This window comes from Hemiscyllium ocellatum, chromosome 17 (genome assembly GCF_020745735.1).
Source record: "Hemiscyllium ocellatum isolate sHemOce1 chromosome 17, sHemOce1.pat.X.cur, whole genome shotgun sequence".
Taxonomy (NCBI): Eukaryota; Metazoa; Chordata; class Chondrichthyes; order Orectolobiformes; family Hemiscylliidae; genus Hemiscyllium; species Hemiscyllium ocellatum.
In genome coordinates, this window is record NC_083417.1 from 46,824,225 (window position 1) to 46,849,167 (window position 24,943).

At 38.5% G+C, this 24,943-nt stretch overlaps 2 protein-coding genes across 5 annotated transcripts in view; one reads left to right on the plus strand and one right to left on the minus strand.

Moving 5' to 3' along the window:
• The window catches only part of rbl2 (retinoblastoma-like 2 (p130)), a 144,139-nt gene extending 124,972 nt beyond the window's left edge, over window positions 1–19,167 (plus strand). For all 3 annotated transcript variants that reach the window (XM_060838134.1, XM_060838135.1, XM_060838136.1), the window contains 4 exons: window positions 10,404–10,506; window positions 11,812–12,026; window positions 14,143–14,307; window positions 15,402–19,167. In XM_060838134.1, coding sequence (XP_060694117.1) covers window positions 10,404–10,506; window positions 11,812–12,026; window positions 14,143–14,307; window positions 15,402–15,572 — 654 coding nt within the window. In that variant the 3' untranslated portion in view covers window positions 15,573–19,167. The remainder of the gene's footprint in view (window positions 1–10,403; window positions 10,507–11,811; window positions 12,027–14,142; window positions 14,308–15,401) is intronic.
• A 2,160-nt stretch (window positions 19,168–21,327) lies between these two features.
• Window positions 21,328–24,943, minus strand: part of aktip (akt interacting protein) — a 39,393-nt gene continuing 35,777 nt past the window's right edge. For both annotated transcript variants that reach the window (XM_060837718.1, XM_060837719.1), the window contains exons 9-10: window positions 23,395–23,455; window positions 21,328–22,345 (exon numbers count right to left, since the gene is read on the minus strand). In XM_060837718.1, coding sequence (XP_060693701.1) covers window positions 22,238–22,345; window positions 23,395–23,455 — 169 coding nt within the window. In that variant the 3' untranslated portion in view covers window positions 21,328–22,237. The remainder of the gene's footprint in view (window positions 22,346–23,394; window positions 23,456–24,943) is intronic.

A 24,943-nucleotide genomic window follows, 5' to 3' on the forward strand; every position in this document is an offset into this window, starting at 1 on the left:
ACAATGGAATATTTAACAGTGAGTGGACAAACCTGTTCACATTATGTTAAAGCCAGCTGCCAATGCTGAATAGCGTCACAGCTACATGGATTTCTGAAACAACCATCTCTTTCAGAATGACTTAATCCATACTCAAAATAAACAAATGTGGATCCATAGATGTTATAAAATATTTGTTTTAAACAAACTCTCTCAAGCTGATGCCTCTAAATCAGTGTGATAACTCTTTCTTACAAAACTGTTTCCAACTTGCATGAGCCATTCCACATAGTCAGTATCACACTGCTTCTGTCACTTTTCAACATTCACTCCCTAACTGGAAATTAGCAAATGTCAGTGCACAGTCTGCATTGTTTGCAGGCAAGGAAATGACATTTAGCCAGGGGCATCACTGGTCAGGAAGAAGTGTTTGGGGCAAATGTGTGTGTATGGCGGGGTGGGGGTCAATCAGTTTAATTGTACTAGGTTTTTGATTGTTTCCTAGGAAATTCACATTGCTAGGATGGAGGGTTTGATCAGGCTAATTCTATAAATTTAGTAGCCAGTGGGAAATGGATTCAATCTAACCAGGAGTTGGCCGTTAATATCTTCATTGAGATTAAGTTTTGTTTGGATATGTTTATAATTCTTTTAAGCATTAATATTTTTTTCTGATTATTAACCCATAACATGATGCTTGCAGGATTTTAAAAAAACACATGAGAGAGGCTGTAAAGTCAAATTCAATCAGGAATAGTAGTTCAAAGCAGGAAATTTTAATTAATTAAATTTAATTACTCACCTGTAATGCAATTTACTCAGTTTCTGATTCCATTGACTTCAAAAAACTGAATATCATGCAAACTGTATAATTGGTGTACAGAGTGATATCACTCAGAGGCATTTCTATCCCTATAACTCTTCAGAGGAACCCCAGCCTTTACCAAGTGAAAAAACACACAACACCAGGTTATAGTCCAACAGGTTTATTCAAAAGTACTAGCTTTTGGTGCACTGCAGTTTCATTAGGTAGTGATACAGCAAAGGCTTTGGACTCCAACACCCTGGGAAAAAACCTTGGCTGTTCATCCTAACCATGCCCCTCATCATTTTGTAAACAACTCTCCAAGGCCACCCCTCAGCTTCTGATACTCCAGAGAAAACAGCCTCATTCTATTCAGAATCAAATCCTCCAGTCTCAGTAACAACCTTCTAAATCCTTGGGATGGCACGGTGGCTCAGTGGTTACCACTGCTGCCTCACAGCACCAGGGTCCCAGCTTCGATTCCAGCCTTGGGCGACTGTCTGTGTGGAGTTTGCACATTCTCCCAGAGTCTGCGTGGATTTCCTCCGGGTACTCTGGTTTTCTCCCACAGAGACAAACATGTGCAGGTTAGGTGAATTGGCCATGCTAAATTGCCCATAGTGTTAGGTGCATTAGTCAGAGGGAAATGGGTCTGGCTGGGTTACTCTTCAGAGGGTCGGTGTGGACTGGTTGGGTCGAAGGGCCAGTTTCCACACTGTAGGGAATCTAATCTAATTTTCCTTGCCTCAGTGTGACAAACCTGTCCAGCCATATCAGCAAGTGCTCCCTAAACAACCTCCATATTTCTATCGTGCATTTCCCTGAGCACATCTGTTCCCAATTTAGGCACCCCAGTTCCTAACTAATAGCATTTTAATTGTCCCTCCCCCAATTCGATCCTTTCCTATATTGTCTGCTCCTATCCTTCTCCATGAGTATAGTAAAGGTCAGGGAATTGTGATCACTATCACTGCTATGCTCTCCCACTGAGAGATTGGACATGGTTCATTGCCAAGCATCAGATCCAATGTAGCCTGCCCCATAGTCAGCCTATCTACATATTGAGTCAGGAACCCTTCCTGGACATAACTGACAAAAGCTGCTCCTTCCAAACTATTTAAACTAAGGAGGTTCCAATCAATATTAGGGAAGCTAAAGTCACCCATGACAACAACCCTGTTACTTCTGCACCGTTCCAAAATCTGCCTCCCAATCTGCTCCTCCATTTCTCTGTTGCTATTGGGGGATCTGGGCTGATAAGTGTCAGATGGAGTTCAACCTGTAAAAGTGTGAAGTGATTCGTTTTGCAAGGTCAAATTTGAATGTAGAATACAGGGTTAAAGGCAGGATTCTTGGCAGTGTGGAGGAACAGAGGGATCTTTGGGTCCATGTCCAGAGATCCCTCAAAGCTGCCATCCAAGTTGATAGAGTTGTTAAGAAGGCATATGGTGTGTTGGCTTTCATTAGCTGGGGAATTGAGTTTAAGCGCCGTGAGGTTATGCTGTAGCTCTGTCGAGCCCTGGTTAGACCATACTTGGAATGTTGTGTTCAGGTCTGGTCGACTCATTATAGGAAGGATGAGGAAGCTTTAGAGAGGGTGCAAAAGAGGTTTACCAGGTTGCTGTCTGGACTGGAGGGTATATCTTATTAAGTGTGGTTGAGAGAGCTAGGGCTTTTCGCATTGGAGTGAAGAAGGATGAAAGGTGACTTGATAGAGGTGTATAAGATGATGAGAGGTATAGATAGATAGCCAGAGACTTTTTCCCGTGGTGGAAATGGCTATCACAAGGATGATTGAAGGAAGATTTTGGGGTGATGTCAGAGGTAAGTTGCTTGGAATGTACTGCCAGCATTGGTAGTAGAGTCAAAGATACATTAGGGACATTTAAGCGGCTCTTGGATAGCCAAATGGAAGATGGTACAATGAATGGTATGTAGGTTAGTTTGATCTTCAAGTAGGATAAGAAGTCGGCACAACATTGAGGGCCAAAGGGCCTGTACTGTTCTATGTTCTAATTATAAGTATAGAATTACACTTTGCGACTATACTTGGTGAGATGCAAGGAGGGCAATTTGTCTGCAGTGATCTACTACTTATATGGATGAATTCATAATTCAATTTTGAAAAGAGCAAGAAAAAGTTAGATACAGTTTTTTTAGGGTTATATTGCTTTATAGTCTGTATGACTTATAAAATTTACTATCTGTTGAGAGTTAATTTGAACAATGCATTGCACAAATCTTTGGGTGCTACATAGTCAGTCAACACTTCAAAATGAGGTCCATAAACTGATTTCTAATAGGAAATGCATGAAATCTCTTGAACAAGGTGAGGTTTACGTGCCAGATCTAATAAGCACCAACAAGATGCAATGCAAAACGATTATGATGCAGCTCAGTCAACTTCACAGCTAAATACAATATTAAAAGTGCTAGTGCCAGCACAACTAAGAGGGATCATGATCTGCTTAAAGGGTTTTACTGCATTAGTTCCCCTGGCTGTTGAAACATTTGTATGTGTTTTTTGCACATTAAGTAAGGTTGAATTGTCTTTTTTTATTCATTCATGGGACTTAGGCATTGCTTGCTAAGCCAGCTTCTGTTACCTATCCCTAACTGCCATGGAGAAGATGTTGTTGAACTGTCCTCTTGAACCTGTACAGCCCTGGAGTGTGCACTTATGCACCCAGTGGTTCCAAGGTTTTGATCCAGTGGAGGAATAGCGATGTGGTTCCAAGTCAGGATGGTGAGTGGCTTGGATGGGAACTTGCAGGTCATTACATTCCCATTTGTCTGCAGTTTTTGTCCTTCTACTTGGTAGCAGTTGTGGATATGGAAGGTGCTGTCAAAGGAGGCTTGGTGAGTTAGCACAGTACATCTTGTGAATGGTAAACACTGCCCCCTATGTGTCAGTGGTGAAGGGAGTGAATGTTGAAGGTGGTGGTTGGGCTCCTTTTGTCCTGGACGGTGTGAAGCTTCATGAATGTTGTTGGAGCTGCATTCACCCAGGTAATGAAGAGTATCCCATTACATTCTGGCTTGCATCTTGTAGATGGTGGACAGGAGTTAGGGAGTGAGTTACTCGCCACAAAACTCTCAGCCTCTGACCTGCTATTGTAGACACAGTATTTGTATGGTTAGTCCAGTTCAGGTTCTGCTCACTGATAACCACCAGGTCCTTGATGGTGGTGGATTTGATGGTGATAATTCTATTGAACATCAACAGGAAATTCTCATCTGTTGCAGATGGTTATTACTGAGCCCTTTGTGTAGCATGAATATTATTTGTCATTTAGCATAATGTTGTCCAGATCTTCCTCCATCAGGCCTGCTTCAGTATCTGAGAAGTCGCAAATGGTATTGAGCATTGTGCAATCATCAATGAGCCATCCCACTTCTGACTTTATGATGGAGAAATCATTCATGAAGCAGCTGAAGATAGTTGAGTTTAGCATATGATCCTGAGGACCTCCTTCAGAGATGTCTTGGGGTGGAGATGTTTGGCATCCATCCACCACAGCCACCTTCCTTTCTGCCAGGTATGTCTCCAACATACACTGCAGTTTTGCAAGGAATCCCTGGAGTTCAGCTCTTTTGGCAGTGTTTGAACCAAGTGATCTCAGAAACTGAGTGGCCCTGGTGGAACCCAAACTGAGTCAGTGAGCAGGTACTTGAAAGTATTGTCGACAACCCTGTCCACATTCCTGATAATGAAGTATACACACATAGCACAGTAATTGGTCGGCTTGGTTTTGACCTGCTTGTTGTGCATAGGACATAGTGCAAGAAAGACCTACCATCCAATGTATCGTCCTTACACACTTCCGCCAACTCTAATTAGACCCCACCGAGAACATCTTCCCCTCCCCATCCTTCTCTACCTTTCCCAATCCTTGGTTTGTGCCATTCTCCCCACCCCCACTGGAAGCTTTCCTCTGCACCGTAAAAGAATCAAAAGCTACTGCATAGCATCCCTTTACCTCCAGCGAGGGCCGCAAACAATCCTGCCTCTCCTCCAACTTAGTTCATTGTATCCGGTGTTCCCGATGTGATCTTCTCTGCACCGGGGAGACCAAGTGTAAATTCAGGACACATTTCGGCGAGCATCTCAGTCAGACCCACAGGGGCTGACCTGACTTCCCAGTCGCCACTCATTTTAATTCCCCTTCCCTCTCCCTTTCCGACATGACCATCCTTGAATCAAACTGCAAATTGGAGGAACACCACCTCGTCTCCTGCCTGGATAGCTTATAGCCCAGAGGACTCAATATTGAGTTCTCCAATTTCAATTAACCTCCGTTCTCATGCCCAGACTCCTTTCCCAGCCCCTCCCTCTCCCTTCCATTCCTCTGAATCGGGTTGGTAGGTGGAAGAGTCATTCCTCTCATTGACCAACAAGGTTATACCCTCTACCTGTGTTCACCTATCCCTACCTCACCTCTCTCTCCCCCCCCCACCCCCCAACCCAAATCCTGAAGGGGTTGCTGTGTTCTTCCAGCCTTCTGTTTATCTACATTGCCCAGCTATGTCCTATGTTCTACATTAAAACCAAGTATTGTAGATACTGGATAGCTAAAATAAAAGCTGGAAGTGAGAAACATCTACAGATGCTACCAGTCCTGTTGAGTTTCTCCAGCAGTTTGGTTATCTACCCAACGATGTGGAACGTTGAAATTAAAATAGTGCTGCAGCTTGGCAAAGGGTATGGGCTCTAACAGATGACTTCAGGACTGATTTCACATTATTTTTAAGGCCTTAGCAGTACCTAGTGCCTTCAGCCACCTATAGATATCATTTGAAGTGAATTGAATTGAATTGGTTAATGAAGGCATAAATGATACTGGGGACCTCAGAAAGTGGCCAAGTTGGATCATCCGCTTGACTGTTCTGGCTGAAGATAGAACCAGACCTTTATCACTATTGCTCTCAGCTTCCCCCCTCATTGAAGTTAAGATATTTGTAGTGCCTTCATAGCTATTAGTATTTCTTTAAATTATCCACCACTATTCACAATTGTATGTCATAGATCTGTACGTTTAGAACTGATCATTTGTGTAGAGAATGTTTAGACCTGTCTATTGCAGGTTGTTCAGTAAGTAGTCCTGTGTTGTAGCTGCACCAGCTTCACTCCTCCATTTTTAGGTATGCCTGCTGTTGCTCCTGTCATCCCCTCAGCCAGGAGTGGTCCAACTAGTTTTGAAGTAATTCTAGCAGGGTTTTATCTGAGAATTGAATTCAATTGGGAGAAAGAAAAAAGACACAAAGCAGGACAATTTGCACAGCGGTTGGCTAAAGCTGCCAAGGATTTTAAAAGACTAATATATTCTAAGGGCCTTATAATAATTTTCCTTGCCATGAACAAGCTCTGAAAATTTTTCCCAGAGCATGGAGTTGTAGTGGACAGTGAAGAAAGTTAGCTTGGATTACAATGAAATCTTGATCAGACAGCCCAACGGACTGAGGAGTGGCAAATAGCGTTTAATTCAGATTAACTGAAGTGCTGCATTTTGGGAAAGCAAATCTTAGCAGAACTTGTAGCTGAACAAAGAGACCTTGGAGTGCAAGTTCATAGCTTCTTGAAAGTGGAGTCACAGGAAGATAGGCTAGTGAAGAAAGCGTTTGGTATGCTTTCCTTCATGACCTCCCATTGCCTGTACTCCATACTCTGACCAATACTGCAGCTGTATAGGACATTGGTTAGGTCACTGTTGGAATATAGTGTGCAATTCTGGTCTCTTTTCTATCGGAAAGATGTTGTGAAACTTGAAAGAGTTCAGGAAAGATTTACAAGAATGTTGCCAGGGTTGGGGGATTTGAGCTAAAGGGAGAGGTTGAATAGGCTTGGGTTGTTTTCCCTGGAGTGTCAGAGGCTGAGGGGTGACCTTATCGAGGTTTACAAAATCGTGAGGGGCATGGATAGGATAAATAGACAAAGTCTTTTCCCTGGGGTTGTGGAGTCCAGAACTAGAGGGCATAGGTTTAGGGTGGGTGGGGGGGGTAAGATATAAAAGAGATCAAAAGGGGGAACTTGTTCACATAGAGGATGGTATTGTATGGAATGAACTGCCAGAGGAAGTGGTGCAACATTTAAGAGGATTTGGATGGGTATATGAATAGGAAGGGTTGAGGGATATGGGCCAGGTGGGACTAGATTGGGTTGGGTCAGCATGGATGAGTTGGACTGAAGGGTCTGTTTCTATGCTGTACATCTCTGACTACGAGCATGCTTGTACCTTAAACCGATTTATTTTGTACTGATAATTTTAGCAATCTAAAAATTATTTGAAGGTTCACACATTATGTTCCTCATATACTTAAATGTAATGCCCCACACCTCATTGTTATTTTCTAGGATTACAAGTAATGCATTCATTGAATTACTGTTCTTGCTGACACAAACATCTCGTTGCAACTTGCCAAGAGTACCTTCCTTTAATTCAATTTTTGATTAATTTCAGAACAGACACATTTCTTTAGTCTCCTTTTGATGTTAGCTAAATTACTCTAAAGCACTGGTCCCAGGTCAGCGTGACACAACTGGAGTGTGATACTGTACTGTTCCTGCAGAGGCTTGTGGGGGTTACATTAAATTACCAGAAACTGGTGAGCTCTAAAAAACTGAAAAAACTAAATATAAGAAAGCCTTTTTAAAAAAAAAGGGGGAAGGAGAAATCTAGAGGGAAAACAAAAGATGTGGATTTTATTTTTTTTTAAATCCAACCTGATGATTTGTAGTAGGTTATGATCTTGACCAATAAGATTAATCAGTATAAAATTTGGATTGGGTTTGTTGAATTGAATTAGATTCCAATCTCTCGCTTTGCTACTTCAGGTAAAACCATGGATGTTTTATTTGATTGGAAAATCATTATTTTCAATCAAGTTTACCAGTTGCACTGCAATTCTGCTATTTAATTGTAGAAGTATTTTAAGTCAATTTTTTTGGTGAAAGTCACTGGTTCTGAAGTTACTAGTTCAGGATTGCATTAATAATGTTCTAAATCATGTTTAATGAATCTTATAAAATAAGCCTGGTGAAAATGCTTGTATATTTTGAAAGGACAGTGAGATACTTTATACAGCATGAATTTGAGCCTTTAGGGGAATTATTTCAGTTCATATGGTGAACTGAAGGTTTCACATTTCTGGAAACAGTTTATTTTGGCTCTTTTATTTCTTATAACAAGCACAAAGGACTGACACCTGGGAAAATAATATTTAAAATCACTGGCAGTACATTTACATTCTTTCCATGTTAGTTCATGTGTTCGAGATGTAGCTGAAACTGATTTAAGCATAAACTATAAATTGATAGATACTGCTTACAAACATACAATGACTTTTGTAATAACCAACAAGGTTATTTTTAAATACAATTGATGCTACATGGTACAATTGTCAAGGTGTTATTAAAAACTTATTTAAAAATGCGACAAATGCCTATGAACTTGTATCACAAACTTCAGCTGAGAAGCTAGGAAGTTTGATGCACATATACCTTTCCTAGTGATACTGTATATGGCATCAGGGACTACATGAAAATGGACCCAAATTAAAACTTTGGTTTGCCAGTCGGCCTTCACAGAACAACTCCATGTCCAAGCTATGGGCTGTTCACTTAGGAAAAATACAGAAATCCAACTCCCAGCCCAAGTCAGTTAGCTTATAATTAAAGCATCAACATTGCATTAGTAATTATCATTAAACCAGACAATGCATAAATGCACTGAATGTACAGCAAAGCAAATCTGATCACCAGCCTGTATTAAATCAAGGGATTTCAGTTGGGACAGTTTTATTGGCTCAGTATCCTCAAAACAACAAAAGGGAAAACAATCTAGGATTCCAAACCTGATCTCTATCTATTTATCCCTGTGGGGAATATGCATGCATGAACATTGAATGAGAACAGAATTAGCCTCAGCTGTGCTCTTCCTTCCAACTAACCAGCATTAAAGGCTTAAAAGAAAACAGCCATTTCAATGAAGCATTGGGACACTGCTCATACCTGTGAAACAGTAGCCATTTATAAAACAACTGCCTACTGGTGTGTAGAAATAGGGAACAATTTATCTTCTACTCAAAAGCAAAAAGGTTCACTTTGATGGACCATGATTTACATTCATGACCAACTTCCTAACGCAACATTATTGAAGAGAGACTATAAGTGGGATAAGCCTTGGGTCTGACTAGTGTGCAGGGGTCAGGAACATTTGATTTTAGATTAAAATAGCTCACCATTATGCATTAATGGATGAAGACTATTTCCTGACAGCTATTGTATCTTATTTGTGACATCTGCAAGATAGTCGTGTAACATTTTTTCATTTTTTTTAAAAACTGAGATGTCATAATCAGCCACATCTTTAACTAAGACTTTACTGCCAATATTTAAGACTTAAGATTAAGAAAAGCAGAAACTATGCCAGATCTATTTACTTTTCTCCAGCAATCTGTTAATTTATCATCCACACCAGTGTATTTTGCTTTTATGGAACTAGTTTAATTATGACCAAATGAAAAAGAACAGGAATTAACAAATTATTTTTTACGCTGTGCAATAATTGACAAGCTGTTATGACAGATGGAGAAATTCCTTTGTGGAACTTAAAAAGAATGAACAAGACGACATATTGCATCTTTTGTTTTGAAGTCTGGTATTAAGAGAACAGGTGCAAATGTGTTGCTGGTTAAAGCACAGCAGGCCAGGCAGCATCTCAGGAATAGAGAATTCGACGTTTCGAGCATAAGCCCTTCATCAGGAATAGGAGAGAGTAGCCAAGCAGGCTAAGATAAAAGGTAGGGAGGAGGGGCGATGGAGGTGGGATAGGTGGAAGGAGGTCAAGGTGAGGGTGATAGGCCGGAGTGGGGTGGGGGCGGAGAGGTCAGGAAGAGGATTGCAGGTTAGGAGGGCGGTGCTGAGTTGAGGGAACCGACTGAGACAAGGTGGGGGGAGGGGAAATGAGGAAACTGGAGAAATCTGAATTCATACCATGTGGTTGGAGGGTTCCCAGGCGGAAGATGAGGCGCTCCTCCTCCAGCCGTCGTGTTGTTATGTTCTGCCGGTGGAGGAGTCCAAGGACCTGCATGTCTTCGGTGGAGTGGGAGGGAGAGTTAAAGTGTTGAGCCACGGGGTGATTGGGTTGGTTGGTTCGGGCGGCCCAGAGGTGTTCTCTGATCCGCTCCACCCTTACATTAAGAGAACAGGATAAAAAGATTGGAGTAACTGCAGTTTAAATTGGAAGAGTGAAGTTTAAAGGGCACTGACCATGCTGATCCTGATGTTAAAAGCTACACAATATACATGGAAAATAAAAGCATTTTCTTGCATGAGGAATCAGAGGTGTTAAGACAGTAGCCAGACCTTGTAAGTACAGTACAAAAGAATAGTTTGTCATCATATGCAGTGATGCTTCATATTTAATTGAAATCACCTTCCTTACCACTAAATCCTACCCACCTAGCTATTGGTGAACAACAAAAGCCTTTCAAGGGTGAAAATAATGTTCACTTTTACATTACTGCAATCCAAAATGTAATAAACTGGTTTTTGTGTTAAGTTGTTGCATGTAACAACACACAGTAAGCCTTTATATAGGTTATAAAATTGTGTCTGTAGATTTACAGAAGTGTGCTGCTAAAAGCTCGAAGACGACGGACCTCAGGTAGCAGTGACAGTAGTGGTCGCCAGGGCTCGCCAACTGAGACTAGCAGAGACAGGAGTAAGTATTTCAAACATGTATCCTTTTCATAAGTACAAATGGGGCATATATGGTTTCAGAATTTTTTAAAAAAACTTGCCATAAACCAAGACAGGGTTTATATAAACATGCCCATTTTAAATATTGTTCTGCCTTTGGTGCAGATCTGTACACATGTTCTGACAACTTTAGGGTATCATGGTTTGTAAATCACTGGTTTGCTGTCTCCTGGGATACATTTTAAATTAGTCACTACATGAAGAGGTAGAATTCAGAACCTGCACTTGTAATCATACAAAAAGTTAGCTGAAATTAGTTTCAGGAATGAGCTTACATAATCTTGTTTAAAAGACAAACTGATGTAGCTTCCAAGAACCTTGATTAGCAAAGTTATTCTAAGTATTAGCCCTAGTTGCAGTTGATTCATTTCACCAGTATCCTGTATATTGCACAGGAGGTATTCCCTGATTGTCATTTGAGTACATAATATCACACACACGTGACTGGAGAAAATAAAGCAATTTTCTATTGAGCTGAAATTTATCATCCTTCTCACTGCCTCAATCACTTCTTTCACCTATTCCTGCACAATGTTTTTTTTCTAAGCACACCATTCTTGAAGGCAGTGGGCTAAGTGTCAATTTTGAGTTAAGTTTCATTTAAAAAGGTTCTCTGCAAATCTGTATTTTCTCCTGTATCTACCCTGCCCCATTGGGCCCCTCACCTATTCTAGCCCCATTCTACCATTCACTATACCTGGAACCACTCTACTGGTTGAATATCCCAAAATGGAATGATATTCCCATTGGCTGAAGGCTGTTATGAACCTGGACAAGCATTGCCAGGCTGGAACTGCCTCCTACTGCTGTCTCTTGACATTTGTTGCACTACCACTAACCCTGAATCCCTCTGAAATCAGCAACAAGCCATATCCCAGGCAGAACCTCACCTTGATGCCCAGCATATTTAAATGATGCAGCCAGTTGTTCCTGACATCAACTTAATCTTGCTGGCCTCATGTAATTTTGCACGTTCATTATAGTCAATGCCATACAGGCCCTGAAAAGATAGTACGCAGCATTTTCTGCCTGAAGATGTAGATACCATTAGCATTGTACCCCAATGAAAGCACATTTTTCTCTTCCCACAAAATCATCTTTTCCCTCATCAATATCTCCCTATCTCCCCATTTCTCTCTCTCTCCCCCCCCCCCCCCCCCCCCCCCAGCCCAACCCCCAATCATGCTACTGATATTAGTACCATGCAACTAATGTTTTGAAAGTTAAAATTTCTTTGGTCATTTTTGTTGCAAATTGTTTTATACAGCTAGCAGAGACTCTAGCCCAAACATGAGGTCTAGTAGTACACTTCCTGTACCTCAACCTAGCAGTGCACCACCTACACCAACGCGACTAGCTGGAGCAAACAGTGATATGGAAGAGGAGGAGAGGGGTGATCTCATTCAATTCTACAATAATATCTACATCAGAAGAGTCAAAGCATTTGCGTTGAAATATTCCTCATCAAATATAGAGAATGGGGTAAGATGGAGCTTGTACATGTGGAGGTTTTAAACTTAAAATGGTGTGGTATTGTACTTTGTACAATTATGACAGCAGTTTTATTTCTGAGTTGAAAGTTTGTCCATTCAAATTCCAATCCAAGGAATGATCACAAAAATCCAGGTGGACATTCCATTACAGAATGAAGGTGCATGATGAGAAAGTGAGAACTGCAGATGCTGGAGATCAGAGTTGAAAAATGTGCTGGAAAAGCACAAAGCACAGCAGGCCAGGCAGCATCTGAGGAGCAGGAGAATGTAGGTCAAGATCAACTAGGAGAAAGTGAGGACTGCAGATTCCTGAAGGGCTTATGCCCGAAACGTCGATGCTCCTCCTCCTCAGATGCTGCCTGGTCTGCTGCGCTTTTCCAGCACCACACTTTTCAACTCTGAAGGTGCACTGCCTTTCTTAGAATTCTGTGTTAAATTGAAGCTTAGTCTGCGTTAGCAGGTGAATATAGAGGAAAATACTATTCTTGATTGAAGAAAAATACCAGCCAAATAGCTAGCATAAGAAAAAAAGCTAACTGTCCTACAACTCAATAGCATTTGTTTCACAAATGTACAATTCCACACCCATTCAAATGTAACTATATGTACCTAACTTGATGCAGAGCTGTGGGAAACATTCACATTTCTGAAACTAACATCCTGGAGCACCTGAAACTCATCTTTTAGTCTGCTGGGTTCTTTATTCCAAGTTAGATCCTTATGTAAATTTTTTGGCACTACTGTCTGACCATTTTTTCCATGCTCATACTAGGCAGCAGATCAAAAACAGCAATAACACATCACAATTTATCCTGTGTTTGGCAACTTTTACATTCCTGTATGTGGTTAAATTGTATGGTGTAGTTCTCATATTGTACCAGCAGAGAGCATTGAAACATGTATAATTAGGGATAGGAAATGTTATAAAAACACATCTTCATGTGCTAAACGGAATCTTAACAGAACCAAACAAAAAACTTTCACTTTGTACCAATGAAAAGGATATCCATGGGGTGGAAGACAAGGAGATGATCTCACTAACAGATGTGACATTATAGATTCTTCTCTTGTCCTAACAAAAGAAATACTCCAACTGTACCAATGTGAACTCATTTCATCAAGTGTCTTCAAAACATTTTATAGACACTAGATACTACATTGATAACTTAGAGACACCGTTTTACGTAGTTCTGCTGTTTTGGAATGGAATTTTTTTTTCTTTGAGACCCAGTCCCAGTTTAGAAGTCAGCTAAGGATGTCTGAAAGTTTCCTTAGTAACCAGTCTACAATTTGGAGTCAAACCCAGATTTCTGAATTAAGTCATGAACATTTCAACCATTACTTTGGATTCTCCACAGCATGCATTTTGTTTAAAAATAGTATAGTCATATTCTTAAAAGCCTACATTGTATCCACTTAAATATTTAAAGTTCCTACAGTTTATAAATAAACTGATTTTTGTTTTAATGCCTACAAATTTAGTATTGCTTGCAATGTGCATTTACATGTTTTACATTTGCAAAACATGATTTTGAAGTGGTTCCATTACTGCACTTCTGGCTAATTAGTAGCCATATTAATTAAAACAAATGCCACAAACAAATTTATCAACATAGTTCAAAGACTACAAGTTATTTTTGATAAATTTGTCTACTTGAGAAGGATAGGAATTAAAATAATCTGAACAATTGCAGGTTTGTGTTTATACAGGTGGGCACATTACAACATTTGTTTGCAGCAGTTATAGTTCAGAATTTAGTTAATTAAAATTTACCTTGATGTGGCTCACTGAACAGAGTATTAGATGTAGTCATTACGCTGAGTAAACCTCAAAAGTTTGATCCTCCTCAAACTGTAGATGTTTTGGAAATGACAGAGGAGACACTGGAATTTCCATTACAATCACTGTTTGAATTATTGCAGATATCCAATTCCAGTTGCACATTTTCTGAAAACTACTCATAAGATAGCATTATTGCAGTTTTATAGTAATTAAGTTGAAGGAAAAGTTACAAGTGGTGTGAAATCAAGGATACCAAATATTTAAGTATTTAGAGGGTGATGAAGGAAAAGAAATACTGATGTAAATGTGCTTGTTTATATAGAATGAAGCTCCAACTTTATCACCCTTCCCATCTGTAAGGACGGGATCACCACGCAGAGTCTTACTATCTCAGCATCACTCCATCTATATATCACCTCACAAGAACGGGGGTTCACTCTCACCAAGAGAAAAAATGTTTTACTGTTTTAGCAAAAGTCCATCAAAGGTAAGCTACAGTAATGAACTTTCCATATTACACTTACATTGTGTTATAATATTTGTTACAATCCTTTAGTTTGCAATCACAAATGTTAGAGTTTATTTCATGAAAGAATGTAAGCAAAGTCTTAAATTGGTAGTATGCAATAGACACGAGAGACACATTCTGGTTCTAGCATGCAACATGGCTTAAACTAGCACAAATTAAACTTCCCTAGAAATCCTAAAAAAGGTGCACTTGAAGATTTATCACTCTAGTAGATACAACTTTCCTCACCACACACCTACCTCCAGTGAAGGCATGAAGTGGATAAAAGCAAATTACTGTGGATGCTGGAATCTGAAACCCAAAGAGAAAATGCTGGAAAATCTCAACAGGTCTGGCAGCATCTAAGGAGAGAAAAGAGCTGATGTTTCGAGTCTAACTGACCCTTTGTCAAAAGCATGAAGTGGATTGTTTGACATTTCTTGAGCCACCCTGAATGGTATTGAGTAAGAGAGCACTCAGGCTCTTGGACACAACACTGGGAAAATCCTTGGTGGAGGTGACCAAGAGGACACCAAGAGGTGTCAAGAGGACTCCAGCTAGTCCTGTAGAAGCTGGCACAGCTCTACCCAGCCACAACACCTAACTGTGAAGGATTCTCAGAGGGTGCTACAGAACTTCACTATTGTAACAGTTATTCTAAATATCTTGGCAAAAATGACCCAGAAAGTTCCCCAGTGCTTCAGAAGTCTTCTTCAAACTTCTAGCAGCAAAATGAATTTAAAAATGTAAAAAACACAGGTGGCAAATGCTTTTATAAACAGATGTATCAACAACAGAAGTTGGTTAAGTCGACTTAAGATCACAGTGTGAAACAAGTAATCCTTAGGCACATTTTAGAAATAAGTTAGTCTTGCAATAGCCATTAGAATAATTACTTTAGTTCAATAAATCTGTGCCATTGTTTAGTTACTTAAACTCTACTCAGTAATTATTCCCTCCATTAATCGTTTATAGCAAATATTTTGACACTTAGAAAGTTTAGCTCATTTAAGAAAAAAAACTATTTATTGCACCCTAAAAAGCAATGTTCTTTAAATTCTGTTTATCTTCAGAGACTGAGAGACATCAACAGCATGATAAAGTCTGGTGAATCACCAACCAAGAAGCGTGGCTTATCATTGGATGACAGCAATGAATTGCCAGCTAAGCGGATTTGTCAGGAGAATCACACTGCGTTGTATAGGCGTTTGCAGGATGTAGCCAATGACAGAGGATCTCACTGATCCAGTGTGGGGTGTCAACCTCAGTTGCTGTGAATAGTTTCCTTTCCTTAAGAATCTTAACCTGGAAAGCAAACCACAAAAGATTACAGCTCAGCTTAAAGCTTTGTGAAGGTTATACAGGCAATGAACACAGCATAGGAAAATCACAAATTGCAAGTGACCAAGATTTTGATCCTTTGAACATACCAATCTCTTGCTTTGACAAGCTATTTGTGCTTTTTTTTACAAATCTGACATTTGAAGACAGTGGATTTTTAGGTTGAGAAAGATTGCTGAAGCATTAAAAATATTTCCAATTGATTTAAAAGCTTTTAAAGCAGGTTTAGAACAGCACACACATCATACCAAATTTAATTATAGCATTAACTTTCATGTTGAAAATTAAAATTTAACTGGGTATTTGAAAACAAACTATAAAAATCTGTCAAAACCAGAAAAAAATGTGTGCCAACGTTGTACTTTTGTTACACTGGAAGAAACTCTTGGAGGGACATTTTCATCTCCACACAGCACTCCAAAACAAGGCCATGTATTATGTATACAAATAGACTGTGTACTAATGTATAGTTATGATTACTATTATGGTGTGCACAAAATTGGCAGCTACTTGTATACAATTAGTTTGTAAGATTAGTATATGTAGAAGTAGTATGTTATTGATGCACTAAGTGCTGAAAGATCCTTACAGCAAATACATGAGATGTATTGTGAACATTAAACAGTAGACTAAAAATATTCAAGGGAATATCCTAATAGCTATATGGTGTTTTATCATATTGTAAAAAGGTCATAGTCATTCCTTATGAATCAGTGTACTTTCATCAATTGAATATCTAAGTAAATAGGAGCAAGACTTCAGTAGAGCAGAAGGAATTATTCTAACTTAATAGGATACATTGTGATGTTTTCATCTTCATCGAATGGGTTGATTATACACCAAGTGAATATAATCATTTGGAAATAGGAACAGTGTGTAGGTTTAAACACCACTGGTTCTCTTCAACAGTGCCAATCCACAGATCAGGACTTCAATTCAAAACCATACAAGAGAATATAAACTGTTAAAAATTCCAAATTTGCATTAGACCCGGATAGTGACACGCATAACTTGTAATTCAAAAAGAATAAAAATCTGGATATCCAGACTTGATTTTAATTTCAGCAATTAATAAAATGCTGGTTTGTCAGTTATGGTTTATAAAAATGACCAAATAGATTTTAAAAATTTCTCCACCCTCAGAGAATCCTTTACCTATGTTGCCTTGCACGTGAGAAAACGTAGCTTGCTGACTGGACCGATGTGACAATGCTGAGGCTCAAAATTCTAGAATTTTACGTGAAAAGCTCTATGAGTTATTCTCCACTTCAGCAATATGTTGACACATTTACTGCAGTCTCATGAATCATAGCTGCTCTGAAATTGCCCAGGCTAGTCCATTAGTCAAAACATACCATCACTAGCTCCAGCCCAGCAGTTGTAGACTTGCACATGGGATGTCCAGGGTCACCTAGCCAATTTCTTAGCTGAAGCAATCATATACAGCAGGACATTCACCTCACCCTTAGTTTGTCTGGCCTCAAAATCACTCCCATGAACATGAACTAGACTAGAACCATTTACAAACTGTAAAAGACATGAGTAGCCGAGAACATGTTTCAGTATACCTCTAAACCTGGACTGATGTGTCTTTATCCAGTCCTTTAGATGGGAATTCAACTATATCTCCTCCGGTCCCACTCTGGTTACTATCCAATACACATTCGTTACGTTGGGGCAGAATAAACAAGTTTCTCAAGTTCAGTCATTGCAGTCCCATCAGCACAAACAATCCCTCAAACATGGTCACATTCATAACAATTACTCTGTTCACCATGTGGAGGCAGTTTCTGACAACTAATTTTTATCCATTATGCAAGTGAACGCGACAGAATCTGCAGATAGTAGTGTAATAGTTTGATGGCTACCAACTATTCAAAGTGTCATGCACATTTTTCCCCAATAAGAATTCCACAGAATTCAGAGAGAGAACAAGCACAATTATAGTGCAACCAGAAAGTCCACTCACCAAACCAGTATGTATTAACACGCCAATGCATTTTGAAATTATATCAGGTTTACTATTAAGAAAAATACATACAATTCAGGCAGTTGAATAAATATTGATGTGCAAACAAACCAATGATGCCCATTGCTATCAGCAGATCAAAAGACTGGAAGTAGAAATATCTGGATTCAGATTGGAAACATTTTAGCATTAAATTTTTAAAGCACACCTAATTGACAAAAGCTGTTGATTACAACACTAATCAGCAAACTAAAAAAGTAGAATTTAGGTGCAGGCATAATTTACCAATGTTTCAACCAACAACAGGTTACAATCCAGCTGTTCAGCCCTAATGGCACAAGATGAGGAAAAAAAATCATATACAATAGCAGGGAATCAAATCAAATACTTAATATCTGATTGATAGCCAGTCCATCATAGATTAATGCAAGCCAGATGTGAAGCAATAATTACCATGCTGGAATTTCTGATTTCCTTCCATTACTTCAGAATGAACAACACAAATAATGAAAGCATGGACTTTAGTTTCCACAGCCATAATGGTGGGAAACCAGGAAGCCATAGTAAAATTGTATCAAAGATCTTTTATTGTTTGAAACATGTTTAAGTATGAATCTGCCTCTAATGTAAACTATGTTTCACAGTCAAAACATTTTTAAATAAATGAGGTTGAGCAAGCCTCTTTGTTAAGTTTGATTTTACTGACTGCAGCTATACAGCCTATTCCCAGATCTTTGCCTGTAATACTTCAGTTGGTTGCTAGGAAATTCACAAAAATAAATTTTCTTTTCCATAAGAAGTTGACAATTCAAAATGTTCAACAAATGCTCAACCTAATACAAATTTTACTTAGTGTGGAAGTAGTGGGACAGGGGAACAAAGTTGGGGAGGGACTCATGTTCACAGTCATACATACAATGACCCTTCCAAATATACAGCTTTTTAATTAAAGAACTAATTTTGGGCTTGGGTGACTCAGTGTTTCTATCTCTGCGTCAGGAGATCCTCATTCCAAGGCTCACCTGCCCCAGATATAATGTCACATGTCTGAACAGCTTGTAGATTTTTAAAATTCAAATCACGATCACAACACTGCATAAACAAAATGTGAGACAACCATTAATATACACAATGCAACCTCACAATCACAAATGAGAGTGTTTTGCCAAACTTAACATTCCGTAAATTTGGTGTTCAAATTAATGCAAAATATTAGCATTAAAAATTTTTATTGATGTGGTTACATATTCAGTGAATGCAAGAATCCATTTTCATATTGTAAAAAGAATTCAGCATCGCATTTTACAAAATTGCAAGGAGTGTTTAAAAAAATTAGGATGCATCTCTTCAGTTAATTGTACTACAAATGATTAATTGAACCCAAAAATATGGGAATACTGCAATATGGCTGGTTACCATTTAGATAGGTATCCAAAAATCTTTAAAATTGCTTCAAAAATTAAATACCTTTTGCAGCTTAATTTATGCTAATTATAACTGATTCACTTTAAATGTCTACTTGTCATTGCGTTGTACCACTTTGTAAAGGTGAAAACTTGAAATATGAAATTTGATTTCTAAAAATATATTTTGTGTCAGTGCTCATTTATAAAAGGGAGTTTGTCAAAAAAGTTTTTTTTAAAAAAAAGTGTTAGGATTAATCGAAAACTATACATTGAGTCAAAATAGCTACAGTTTACAAGTTATGCATTTCTGAAACATGAAGACCGTTTCTGCATCTCAGTTTGCGCATCACAAAAACTCATTTTTGTATTTCATGTGACAATTATAAAATTGTTCAATTAAGAAAACATTTCCAGTTATAATTATGAATCAAAACAGTATTAAAGTATACAATTAAACTTCGATGCAGGTTTGGAAAAAAGTGAATAAAATTGCAAAAGTAACTGATCAAATTTATTAAAAATGGTATTAAATTGAACAAACAATAGTTGATGGAAAATTTCAAAAAGCTAGAAGTAACGGCAGCTAATCAGCAGAAGGGAAAATATTTTGGGCATAGGACAAGTTGATGATTTCTGAAGCCTTGGGTGCACAGAGTGAGTTTTAATCTTTCAGATTTAAAAAAAAATTAACCTGCTGAGCTGCGAAACATATTTTTAGAAAAGAACATTGTATTTGTCATGTCTAATTTAAATCTAAATTTTGCTTAGCTGGAAACAGGGCAATGCTGAGCAGCATTTCAGAGAAAGGAAGTTACCTATTGAAAATGTAAGAGCGCGCAAGAAGTTAAGGAAAAATTCTGGATTTGGAATTTAGAGGTTTTAAGCCTATATTCATGATGCATTTTTGTCTACTGTAGAGTTTGGAATAGTTTACCTGTAGGCTTAGCAAAGTGCAGTTTCCTTATTGGACAGGCAGTCTTTTCCCTATGCACCCTGACAAATGATTGAAAAAAAAAAGTAGAAAGTGCATTGCTGCTCAACCATAGCTGTTTTAATCACATTATGATCCTGCTACAGGTTGCAAATTTAAGGCAAAAAGGAAATAATGCTGCTGATTCTAGATTTTTATAGAATGACAGATACAAAATGCTTATGAGTCATGTGTTAGCAACATTAGCTCTGATAAAAGACATTGATTTTATGTAAAAAGTTATCAAGAATTAGTTCTGGGTCAAAAACTTACATAAATATTTTGTGGAATTTGGCCTTCATTGAGTGATCTCAAAATTTTTGTCATCTGGTTTTGTTTGATCAGAATCATTTTGAGAGACTGTCAGAGTAACCCATCTCTGGGCATTTGCACATGGAATTATATAATAGTCCAATTGCTTCTGGTAAAATGGGAGTATAAATGAAGTTAATACAACCAGAGCAAAAAGATGATTCCAGCAATAAAGGCTACAAGAGACTAAAACAAAGGCAAGAGTAAAGTGGAGGTAGCAAAGTCAGAAATCATAGCAGGTCTGGTGAGGAGTAGGGGAGAGAAAAAACCCCTAAAAAACGAAGAGGACACAAACAAATAAACAATGGTTTAACCATGAGAATATTGCCATCTTATTGTTAATAGATAAGGGCATTTTACAGACAACCCTACGTTATTAATTTTGCACAAGTGGAGCATCAGTGTTGGTTTTTGAGAGAAGCCACCAGTTATCAGAGATGGCAGCAGTGGGGGAGGGTAAGGGAGACTTCACTCAGAAGAGTTGGGCCAAGGATGGGGAGAAAGCAAGCCTTCAATTTAAAGCTTTTTAGCTTTTGTTAACACAAATCAAGAACTTACTTGAAGAGCTCACTTACCTGAGAAACAAAAATGAAAAGATTGGCTTCAGCTCCAAAACAATGCACCGGAGGAGTTAGCACACACAACTACAGCAATCAGCATATACGTAGGTCTTCTATTTCGCAGTGGTTGCATTCTAGTGCAACCCCATATAATAGAAAACTCATGTTTTAGAAACAGTACTTAATGCCAGTGATGTAATTGCGTTACAGCCAATGCATATGTTAAAAGTTTGCATGTTAGAAACTGTCCCCGGTTCATCAATTGCAAATTCATAATGAAATTTCATACAGAATGGCCTGTACCACAAAACAAAACACTGGAACAATCTTTTGTAATAGGATTATCAATGTGCCCAAGGCCAAAGGGCCTCGTATGTTCTTTTAACAATGTGACATGACATATCAAAAATATGCACAGACAAATGGCAAAAACATTGTTGGTACAATTTTAGCTTGTCTTTATTTTAAGGGTTAAGCCATTATGACATCACTTGCTAGGACAGCAGCTATTTCCCCTCAAAATTCATCCCAATTTTGGTATCCAATGTGACAAAGCAGCATTTTATGCATTACCTGCTGTTGTACTGCACAATTATAAAACATGAAAATGTTTTAACATTGGAAGAGAAGACTTCTTTGAATTACTTTATACATTCATACAGTATATAAAGACTGCTGAAGTTACAAAACTTGGGGCTCACTGTACCAAGTTGGTTACTTTGGCACAGATCAGCCTGTCCAAAATGTATGCCAGCAGACTCTTACTATTTTTAGCACAATTTTCACCTCCAAAGTGCTAACTGTAAAGGTCAAACAAGCTATTTACAAAATTTATACACCAACATATTTACAATAGAAAACTCAAATGACTTATGAAAGCTGCTAAATATTGTCATACACAATGTAAAATAGTTTTGAATGAATCACTGAATGCCTAAACTCACCTGAATCTCTACAGACCAGCCCCAAAACACAAAAACATTTCTACACCATAATATTACAAAGTGGTGTCACATTTATGACATACCATTCAATTCAGTTAACCACCCCAACATAATTGATAATAGTTGTATTGCCAAGATTGCCTAGGTTGTATAGACAGAGGTCTTCAAAACGCAAGTTTTATAAACCTTGAGTTAAAAGTTGAATTTGAACACTAGATTAAAATGTTATAATCTACACAAAAGAACCCGATCTTTCAGCAGTTCTAACTTTATATATAACTTCGTTTTTACATTCACTGCTAAAATAAAGTCCAACATGTGCACCAACAGGAAACTTGTTATATTCCAATTGACCTGATCTGTGATTCACAGTTAGAAAGTGCCTTGTGTGGTGTTGACAGGGCATCCTAGGTTTGCACGGTGTTTTCATCTTTGCTGAAAGGTTGTGTGGAACCAGGCTTTACCCAGGAAAGGCCAGCCATATGCACACTTTTGTTCTGATCATCAGGTTTCCTCTAGACAAAACAAAAATTAAAATTTATTACATTTTGTATATAGAAAAATGTACACCAAAGTAGTAATTTGAGGTACAATACTGCAAAACACAAAATTTGTAAGTTACTCTTCATGCAACAGAAATGCCCTGAAGCATTTATGACTATACACACAAAGTTTAGAAAAAATTGAAAAAGATAAAATCAGTTGGAGTAAATCTTAAATTGGGAGAAAGAAACTATAGTAGACCTGAAAGAGAAAATACTGATGCGTGCAATATCAGCAACTTGTATTTGTTTAGCATTTCAGAAATCTGAAATGTCACAAGAAAATTATAAAGCAAAATTTGTGAAGGAATAACAGTTGAGATCTAGGCATAAGAACAGTTGAGGGTCACAGTACGTTCATTGCCTTGGCCAGGAACTAAGTATCTTGGGGAAAAAAAAAGAGAGGGGGGAATAAGTCCATGAAGTGAAGATTTGTTTCCACCTGTGCTGTCAATACACCCTCTGATAGGCAAGGTGAGTGAAGTCATAATATCAAAATTGCTGCTTCCCTGGTTAAAAAGAAAAAAAAGAGGATGCAGAATGTTCAGCAGGACAAGGAAGTAACCCAGAGGTTACAGGACAAAAAGTATTAGGCACTAAACAGAAGGGCAGATCACAGATTGATGGTAGCCAATTTATCATTTGTGGTGGAAAGCCCTTTAGGAACATAGTCATGGAAAATAAAAACAAGAACTTGGAGCAATGAGACCAACTGACTTTCATGCTCTGCTAACAGAGTTTGTGCAGAAGGTTAGCTTTTTGTTTTGACTTTGCAGTTATGAAATACTCAAGCTCAAAACATCAAAAAATGCTAAAGACAATTAACCAGTCAGCTTTCCATTGAATATCATCAAGTTAGATACACAAGACCCTAAGATCAGAAGGGTCTGACTTGAAGGTCTGTTCAAGTTACTTGCCATGGGAAAATGGTAAACCGGACTTAAAAAAGTGATAGCTAGGCATGTAGTGGAAAGAAAAAATATTTTATATCACTGTTGCAAAAACAAATTAAACAAATTAACCTTTGGAGTCAACATCTTCTCTCTGGCTTCTTCATGTATTGCTGGATTCCATGGTGAAAAGCTTTGGAAGAAAAACCAGCACATTTCCGTGAGAAGATACAATCCAGTTTATCTACCATTCATACAAGGGTTAGAATTTCAATTTTGAATTCATGGAGTAGGTTTCTACACAACACCCTTGAAAAGTTGTCTTGAGTACCCATGTTTCAATACCCTGATTTGTGCTGCACCTTCAGTTCCTGAGACCCCAAGCTCTCCAAATGCCTTACAAAAATCACTTACAAAAAAGTTTGTCCAAGTTTTGTGTCATCTGACTCAATGTCATACAGTTTGATTTCACACTTTGCACATTTCAGAGTGTTAAAAGGCACCATAGAAATAACTTGTTTCAATTCATGCATGGAACGTAAGGATTACTGACAAAGCTAGCATTTAATAGTCACTCATGGCCCACAAGAGGGTGGTGGTGAGCTACATTTTTGAAACAAGTTGTCATCTAGTACGTACACTAAGTTAAGCTAGCTAACTGCAAAGGGAACGACAATATGCTTTAGTCAGGACAGTGTGTAAACACTGCTGAGTGAAGTCCATTTGCTGCCTGTCATTCTACAGGTGGTAGACATTATGCGTTGCATTTGGAAAGATTGTCATAGGTGAGTTGTGAAGCACAGCTTGCAGATGGGTCATAGTGGTGACATGAACCCATGATAGTGAATGAATTTTAAAGGCAATAAATGGCATGGCAGATTAACAAAATAGCCTAATTCCATCTAGGGTGAAACTACTTTGTTTTTAAACTACAATTATCCAGGCAAGTGAATCACATTCAATCATACTCCCAATTTGTCACTTTATAGATAGTGGTAGAGTTTTGGGGAATCAGGAGAGCTCCTCATCAGAGCTCCTTGTCCTGATTTTGTATCCAGTGTACCCATAGCTGGTTCAGTTAATTTTCTGGTCAATGAATAAAAGTATATTTAAAAGTTGGGGGGCTTCACAGAGGGCATGTTTAGTATCAAGGGGTGACAGTCCTCTCTGCTTCGAAATGGTCACTGCATAGCACAAATGCCACAAATTAATCAGCCCAAGTCAGACGTACAGCATGGAAACAAACCCTTCAGTCCAACCTGCCATGCCGACCAGATATCCCAACGCAATCTAGTCCCACCTGCCAGCACCTGGTCCATATCCCTCCAAACCCTTCCTATTCATATACCTATGAAATGTTTTCCTTGTCTTGCTACATGTGGACATATAACTCAAGAGTTACAACCGTGACTGAACACAACTCATGAGCTAACATGCCCATTCCTGATCATGTGTATTAAGAAGAGATTAATCATCAATGAAGCAGTTGAATATGGTTGGGCCAAGGACATTGGCTTTGAACAGCCAAAATATCTTGAGTGCTGCAGGAGCTCCTGAGGACAAAGTCAATCCACCCTCCTTTGTGCTCAGTATGTCTACAGTTATTGGAAACTGTTGCTAGATTCTTAGCCTACAATTTTCTAGGGCTCCATAATGCCATACTCCTGTCAGTCAAAGACTA